This window comes from Artemia sp. Qi Xiang Cuo, chromosome 3, assembly GCF_049724085.1.
Source record: "Artemia sp. Qi Xiang Cuo chromosome 3, ASM4972408v1, whole genome shotgun sequence".
NCBI classification, from domain to species: Eukaryota; Metazoa; Arthropoda; class Branchiopoda; order Anostraca; family Artemiidae; genus Artemia; species Artemia sp. Qi Xiang Cuo.
Window position 1 is genome coordinate 20,668,404 of NC_142796.1, and position 8,863 is coordinate 20,677,266.

Here is an 8,863-nt window from a genome sequence, read left to right on the forward strand (position 1 = left end):
CTGTTTTTTTTTTTTTTTTTCCTACACCAAATTTATCGAGGCTAGGATACCATCTATCCCTATTTCTTCTGACCTGGGCGATAAAATCTCCTGGTGGGAGGCCAAAATAATTTCAATGATTTAAAGAACATGAAAATTGGAACTTGGAATGTTACGACGTTAAAAAAATGTTACGACGTAAAAAAAAACTATCGTATCGACTTTTTGACTGACGAATTCAGACGATTCGGACTGGACTTATTAGGAGTTTTAGAAACTCATATCCCAGGGGTAGGAAGCATGAAATTAGGTCATATAGAAATTGTTTACTCAGGCAGGAATGATGGGGTACATAGACAGGGAGTAGGGCTCGTGATGAATGAGAAAGGTGCTAACACTTGTTTAGGCTGGGAAGGTATTAATAATAAGAATACTAATCATTTTATGACTTAAGAACAGCTCCTGAAATATAAGTGTCATTTAAATAGAATAATAGGAAGTTTTTTTTTTTAAGTACTAAGAACTTTAGTATGAAGAGTGAAGTGTTGAGGAGGAGGCAGCCCTCTTAATATGCGTAATAGTTTCTGTGCGTTTTTAGATTTAATGTTGCTCCTTACTTTCAGGTGGAATAGCTTGTTTGTTTTTTTTAAATTCGTTCTCGGAAAAAGCAAAAACATTGAAGACTTATAGCTGTTTATTGCAGGCAATCCTAGTGTTGCATCTAAAAAAAAAAGAAAAATCTAAACAGTTTTGTATTTTTGTAGGTAGAGGTTTGATGCCTCCAGAGTAGGGTTTTTGATATGCCGGATTAGATTATTTTATTTTCATCAAGATTGCGTCTTTTTCCTTCCCACTTTCCTAATTAGTATTTCATTAGCAACATATTTCATTATCTATTGAGTAATCAGCTTTAGAATATAGCAGCTAACTATTACCGTTTGTACGAGTATATTACAAATAATCTGATAATAGTATATATTAAAATAATATATGGTCTATAATATATTATATGTATATGGCTATACAGGTGGTTTTAATCTTTAAATTAAAAAAAAAATCTTTGTGCCTGAATGAACTTTATTTTTGATCCAGTGATCTGAAGATAACACATAAGAAAACATTAAAGCAGACCAGCTTGGTTTGGCGTCTAAGTGGCTGAAACGAAAATCCTACGATGTTTTTTTTCTACTCGAGCAGAACTTTTATAGTTATTTTCTCCTTAAAACAGCTGCAAATATCCTATTTTATTCATTGTCAAACATTATTGTAAAATCCAGACCCAGTTAAAATATGGTGTTGCGTGTTGAACACTTAGATTTATCGTTTATATTAAAATATATTGCCATTTCTAAGAATGTTTCTGATCACTTTGTTTCTAATTAAGGCAAGTTTTTTTATCCATAATATATGTATAATAAATATATTATATTTTATATTATATATAATATTATATATAAACATATATATATATATATATATATATATATATATATATATATATATATATATATATATATATATATATATATATATATATATATATATATATATATATATATATATATATATATATATATATATATATATATATATATATATATATATATATATATATATATATATATAAATATATATATATATATATATATATATATATATATATATATATATATATATATATATATATATATATATATCTGGACGATCTCTTAGTATTAAATTGTGCAGAGTTTATTGAGATTTCAAAAAATATTTATCCACAAGAGTTAATTCTGGAGCCTAGCTGTGGGATAGGACACTCTGACCATTTCTTAGATTTAATTATTAATATTTCAGACAATAATAAATTAGTTTTTAAAATATATAATAAAACGGATGATTTTAATTCTGAAGAAATTAATTTTACATTCCTTCAAAGTAATATGTGTTCAAATATCACTTATTCAGCTTATTATTCCCAATTATCTAAGCATGCAAAAATTTTCAGTAATTACACAGATTTTAAAAATAGATATAAAAAGCTGAGCGAAAAGCTAATCTTAAGAGGTTTTTCTGCCAAAACAATTAGTTGGCAATTTAAAAAATTTAGTTTTATGTATCATGAACTTTTAGGTATATATACAAAAAATTATAAAGAAATACTGAATGATATTTTAATATAATTTCTCGTTCGCTTTTCTTTTTTGGAATTTTGAATTGGTTGACTGTTTTCAAACAAGCTTGAGGATTTTTAAATCTGTAATTGGTTCCGGATACCAATAAAAGACACATCTGGACCAGTCTTCATTTGTTCCAGAATGGTCTTTGCTCAGTGACCTCTGGGATTTTATTAAGGAAACAATGAAACACTTTTTGTATGTAATTTTTAATAGCTTTACTAGTATGCATGTATTTCACAAGTTTTACCTGACATAGGGATACCATATAGATCTTATGGTAGAGGCTCCACTGTGCCGGGTAAAGAAAGTAAAGCCTCGAAACCCGATAAGGCACGTGGTATTTCTTCTTATAAGCCCTAATGGAAGGTTCTACTTGGAAATATTTTGCTAGATTTAAGGTGCTTTTGCTTGTAAATTTACAAAGACTTACATTTATTGATGACGACTTTGCATGGATTTGGAAATTTCTATTTGGTTGATGGTTCGGTTATACTGTTTGGTCCTAGGTAGTTGGATAGATGAGTAAGGTCAAAACCTCGTTCAAGTGCACATTTGTCTCAATTGCTGGATTAAGATGACTTTTTTTTTTTTTTTTTTTTTTTTTTTTTTTTTTTTGCCAAGTAATTACCTCTTAAACATAATATATATATATATATATATATATATATATATATATATATATATATATATATATATATATATATATATATATATAAGACCATTTTTATAAGTTATTTGGAAGGAGATACTCACTCTCCATCACCCAGTGTAGATGTTAGTGCGGCAGTTTTTCTGTTGCACAATGCACACTTCTACAGTACCGCATATCTTTATACAAAATTTGGCACAATTCTTTGCTGCGTGGCACGCACCACGCGGTATACATCAGTTTTGAAATTGGAAAGTCCCCTAATTGTGTAATTGTTAAAAACCTTTTTTTGTTTGTGTATCTGATTTCATCTATTTGTATTTATTATTCTTGTTTATTAAGTAGATGCATCACTGGGTCATTTCATTATTTTAAGCACTGTGAGTGTAATTTTCAGTAAAGTTTTGTTGGGTGTAAAAAAAGATAACGAAAGACTATTTTTCATAAATTTGGGTAGTAAAATTATGCATATTATTTTTATTAAATTTATAAAATCTTTTTTCTATTTCTCACATTTATCTCCAGAAAACAAGAAGTAAAACTAAAGGTGGTTCTTCAGTACCCAGGATAAGCCTCCGTGTATCCATAGTCAGTCATATGGTTGCTGAATGTTTTCCTAAAGAAATTCAAAGGTTTATATAACTGGGATGCTGTTTGCTAGTTCCGGTGGTTAAGAAATCTACAAAGGAATTGGAATACCATGAAAGAACCTTCATTAATGGGCTACCAAGGAGAATACTTGCTAAATATTTTCTAGTATTGCCAGCAATGTTTCCTAGAAAATGCCGCAGTAAGGAAACAGAAGTCATTAGTATATTGTGAATACCTTTAGGTATAGGCATAGTATACCTCTAGGTCTCCAAACCATTTAGTTATAATTTTGCTGCAAGAGCAAGACTAAAGTAGCTTCTTCCGTTTGGACCCTTTTCTTAAAATTAGGACAGCAGTTTGCTTTTTTAGGAAAAGCTAAAGAATAAAAGTAAAGAATAAGGCTAGATTTTGCAGCCCCTACCGGTGGTACTGATCTTTATTTCATGGCCCTTCATTCAGGATACACGATGGGGGTTTGGGGGCCAGCCATCCTGTGCTTTCGCAAACCCTTCCTTTTCGTGTTCTCCAGATTTCTCCTGGAGCCCAGTTAGGGCTGGGTCAACTCCGCCTGAGCTTACAGAGTCACGCCATCGACCCTTGTCCCAAACCTAATAATCAGCGACAGCAGAACTTGAACCCCTTTCCTCACGAACACAGGAAATCAAGTCTAACGTGGAAAATAGTCGGCTAGGATGGTTACAACGTCCATTTTAAGTGCTGTTTTAAGCACTATTTTTAAGTGTGTAATAAATTATAAGCACCCATAATAAGCTCTATTTTTAGTGCTTAATAAATTTAAGGGTATTTATCATCCAAGATATGGGTTGCTGCTTTCGTTCTCAGAAAAGTCAATAAAGCGATGCACTATAGACAGCACAATATTCCCTCCATGAGTACATTGATAAATCTTTTTTAATTTTCTATCCACAGAATTATTTACATGCTACAACTTGAAAACTTAAATTTAATCCCTTAAAATTCAAAACTATCCACTTTGGTCATAAGAACCCCTTTTCAATCCTGTCATATTCCAAGTCCAAACATGAAATTACAAGTTTTTGAGAGTAGTAGCTATGAGAGGGACCTTGAAGTTACAATTGATGACAGGCTGAAATACCACAACAGCGAAGTACCGGTAGCAAAATCTAACTGAGTCAAAGGGCTAGTCAGGTCTACTATTAGCTCCAGAAAACCAGCAATAATTACAAAAAGGTTCTTCTAAACTGATCCATCTCTCCTTCTAGAATACAGCATGTATATTGCATTACCTCATTTTATGAGTGACTGTAATTTGCTCAAGGTTGTCCATTTTAGAGCCACCAAATTGCCAATGCACATAAGAATCCTTCCCTACGGAAATCGCTTTTAAATTCTCATACACTCCAACACCGCAATAGTGGAGAAACCAAAACGACTTAATTCCTGCCAAAAACTTTAGTGTCAAGAGCAAGGTATTGAGGAGGGGGAAACCACTTAATATACGGATTAATTTCTGTTGGTTTTGAGTTTTAATGATGCTCCCTGCTTTCAGTTGCTAAACTTTTTTAAAAATATTTAATTCCATAGTAAAAATGACTTTATGATTGAAGAATTGTCCAACAGAATCATAAATTAGCGATTTGACTTACGATTTTTTAAACCTAAGGCTCCATTTACAGGAGCAGAATATACCACTTTTCAATGGAACTCCCCACTAATTTTTATGTATGAAGATTCTATGCTAAGAGCTTTTGATTCGTAACTTCCAAATCAATGAATTTTACATATTTAGAATCAGCATAAAAAAGTAGATGCTTTCAGTTGTGAAGTTTCTTCTTTTTTTTTTTTTTTGGGGGGGGGGGGTATTTGCCTCCAATAATTTACAGAAGAAATGATTATATAGCCGATACCCCTTGACTCTCTAAATGGAGACCCCCGTTTGCCACCCCAATAAAAATACTGGAGCTACGCCTCTGGATGCTTTTGGTGGATCTACCGTTGGTAAAATGCCGGTTCTTAGAGTTTTAGCTATAATTAGCAAGGTTAATCCTCTTCTCGTCGTACCCGACCACAGAAGGACTCAGCAACGGACAAAGACTATATGCAAAAAAAACTGGTAAGATCTGCAAAAAAAAAAAAAAAAAAAAAAAAAAAAAAAAAAAAACTTATGGCTATCAATGATTCGTAGATTGGATTTCAATACTGCAGAATTAGCCTATTTATTTATACCACATTTTCATTTCACAGTATGGACTATCAAATCAGACTGGCCAGTCATCAAGAGAAAAGCAAATTTTCATAATCTAGAATATTGTTTAAAATCTAAACTTACTTTTATGACCGATGGTCCAGTGCTAAATTGTCAAAATTTCAGATCGCCAAAAGAAATAACATTCCAGCAAAACTTTTAACTACAATATGAACTATAATTATGCTATCACTGTTTTTTATTCACAGAAAAAAAAAGAAAATACAAAAATAAAAGTAAAATAACAATATTAAAAATAATTATGTAAAAAACGGAGTGATAAAATCTTGGTAATTATTCTACTCACTCAAAATGGAATAATAAATAACAAACAAAATGTCAGAAAGTCTCAGTAGACCAACTTACTCAGAAAAAAGAGTGTTAATTTTAAACCAAAACGATGATCGGATTGACAGATTTTCAGTCAAAATCAAATTTTGGTCATCCGACTTTCGATTTGACAATTCAGTTTTCCATTGAAAGGAGGTGTAATGCAAAGCCGGATGATTTTATTGTAAATTACTAAGATAAAATTCGGCCCCCTAAAATCTAGAAATTTTTCGCTTTCATTGCCCAGTGTCCTTGTGGTTTTAAGATGGCGCTAAAGACACCAAATACCCAAAAAGAAACTCAATTTGGAGACATGCTTTAAGGATCTTTTTAACAATTTGTATTTAATTTTCAATCTCCCCCCACCCTTATATCCCTGTTCAAGTTAATTTCATGCCTAGATTAAGGGTACTAGTTATTAACATTTAGTAAATGTACGGAAGGAATTATACGATGTATTAATTTACATATAGGTTTCAATTTATAGGTCTCAACTATACGTCAAACAGAGTCTTATACATCATTGAGTGTGGACAGTGGGTCTGTAATCTCTTCTGAAGGGAAAGTTGATTTGAGAGAAACCAATAAGTCAAACAAGCTTAAGAAAAATGAAGACTTTGAGATCCAAAATATATCCAGTGATGGTGATTCACGGTTTTTGCATCGATATTTAGAAACTATAAACGGTACCAGAGCTTCAAACGTGTCATATGAAAATGCGAATGCCAAATTCTACCGTGTAGTAGGAGACATTTTGTATACAAAAGAATCTTGTGAGATACTAAGGAAACTTGGTTTAAAAGACAGAGTGGCAATGATATCTAAACATTTTCATTGGCCCAAACAAAATAATGGTCTAGTTATAGTTCCTTATCAAATTGATCCGCGGGGCTTTAGTCATGTCGATACGTCTTTTATTTCAAGAGGCTTCAAACAATGGGAAGAAGATACTTGTATTCGTACTGTTCCATGGGCACCAGGAACAAGGCTGCCTTTTCTCGGAGAAGCAAGGCTCTTTATTATTAATCAACCTGGCTCATGCCACTCTTTCATTGGAAGAGTCCACCATGCGTGGCTGCAGGAGCTAAGCTTGGGCAATGGCTGTTGGACAGATACGCTGGCCGCTCACGAGCTTGGACATGCTCTTGGCTTGAGTCATGAGCATCAGCGAAGAGACAGAGATCGTAATCTAGTAGTTTTTAAAAGGAATTATCCAAGACAAAATGAAAAGGATTTTAAAAAAGATGTGTTATTCGATTATAGTGTTCCTTATAATTATTTATCTAACATGCATTACCAATGGTATGCATTTTCCCTGGATATCAAAAATAATTTACCTACAATGCTACCTCGTGACCCAAGTCTTCAGTACCTTTTGTCTGATTTGCATAGTGTAAGTCACTATGATAAGTTAGTAATTAATCGAGCCTATGGCTGCATTGAATCTTGGGAAAAGAAATGCCAAACAAAAAATAACTGCATAAATCACGGATACCTAGGACCAAACTGTTTTTGTATTTGCCCTTTTGGAACTTCAGGAACGAAATGTGAATACATGACTTCAGACGCACTACCAGCTTATCCACCGCCGTCATGCGGAGGGAGTGTTGAAACACCCGGATCCTATGCCTCAGCAAAAGATAGTAGGAATCTTATTTGTATTTGGTGGATTAAACCTCCTAAATGCCAAGTTGCTGTTGTTACCATCAAAGCATTTAGTTTAAAACATATTTTTCAGCAATGTAGATTTGAATTTTTCGGAATACGAAGTGCCAGCTTGTACGAATTAGATGAGCAGATGAAATGCGGGAACATGGTTAAGATAGGCTCTAAATTCGTTGGAAAGCCTGATTTAGTGGTAGACTTCCAGTCGAAAATGCAAAGAGCCCAACAAGGCTATATAGCATTTGATGTTTCATTTAAGCATGACCCTTCTTGTCTTCCCAAATCCTTTGCCAGTGGTTACTGCCCCTTTGTAAACAGTGCCGATGGCTCAATGATCATACGCTCACAATCTCTTGTTGAATGTCGCAACTGGTTTAAATTTCCCAGAGCAACTTATATACGAGCGGCCACCAGATACTTTGACGTACCTTCATCAGATCCATACTGTAACAATTCTTTTCTTCTAATAAGAGACTTATTTGGAGTACAGCAAAAGGAGTGCAATGTAGAATACTTTAATCATATTTTTCGTGGCCAAGAAGTTCATATAAACTACATAAACAGATTCAAAAGTAATGCCACAGGTTTTGAAATTGTTTTATACCCTATTTATTATTAAAAAAATATACCCTTTGTATGTACATGCACACAAAAATCCCTTTTTGTTCGTCATAGATTTGTAAGGGGAGGGGAGCAATAAATTAGAATATAGATTCAAAAATATAAAATACGCATTTTTGTGTGTCGTGTAATTAAACCCTTCTCTTTAGTCATTTGTTCTATATGATTAGACAAAAAAAACAAGTTTTTTCAACTGAAAGTAAGAAGCAACATTGAAACTTAAAACGAATAGAAATTATTATGCATACGAGGGGGTTCATCCTCTAGTCAGTACCTCGCTCTTTACGCTAAAATTCCAATTTTATTCGAATCACAAACCTGAATCATAAAGGCCGTTTAACTAGAACTGATATCTCTTTTGAAAGTATTAAAATAAACTTTAGCGTAAAGAGCGAAGTATTGACTAGGGGGCGAACCCCCTCATATACGTAATAATTTCTGTTAGTTATAAGTTTTAATGTTGCTGCTTACTTCCAGTTGATAAAACTTGTTTTTTTTTTAATTTAATTCCTGATTGTTTTTTAAATAATGCTGGGAAATTTGGCGCCCCCTTCATAGAAATGTCCCTTCCCCAAGGAAAAATTCTTCATGGAAAGAATCTCCCGCGTAGCCCCCGCCTCCGACCCCCCCCCCACCAGACAA

The 8,863-nt window shown here is 33.0% G+C and overlaps 1 protein-coding gene across 1 annotated transcript; it reads left to right on the forward strand.

Annotated features, from left to right (window-relative positions):
* Positions 1–1,276: 1,276 nt before the first annotated feature.
* On the forward strand, positions 1,277–8,229 carry LOC148953844 (blastula protease 10-like). The gene is made up of 2 exons (XM_089086840.1): positions 1,277–1,363; positions 6,423–8,229. Exons 1-2 carry the CDS (start codon positions 1,334–1,336, stop codon positions 8,217–8,219), a joined length of 1,827 nt encoding a protein of 608 aa, XP_088942966.1. The 5' UTR covers positions 1,277–1,333; the 3' UTR covers positions 8,220–8,229.
* The last annotated feature ends 634 nt before the right edge of the window (positions 8,230–8,863 follow it).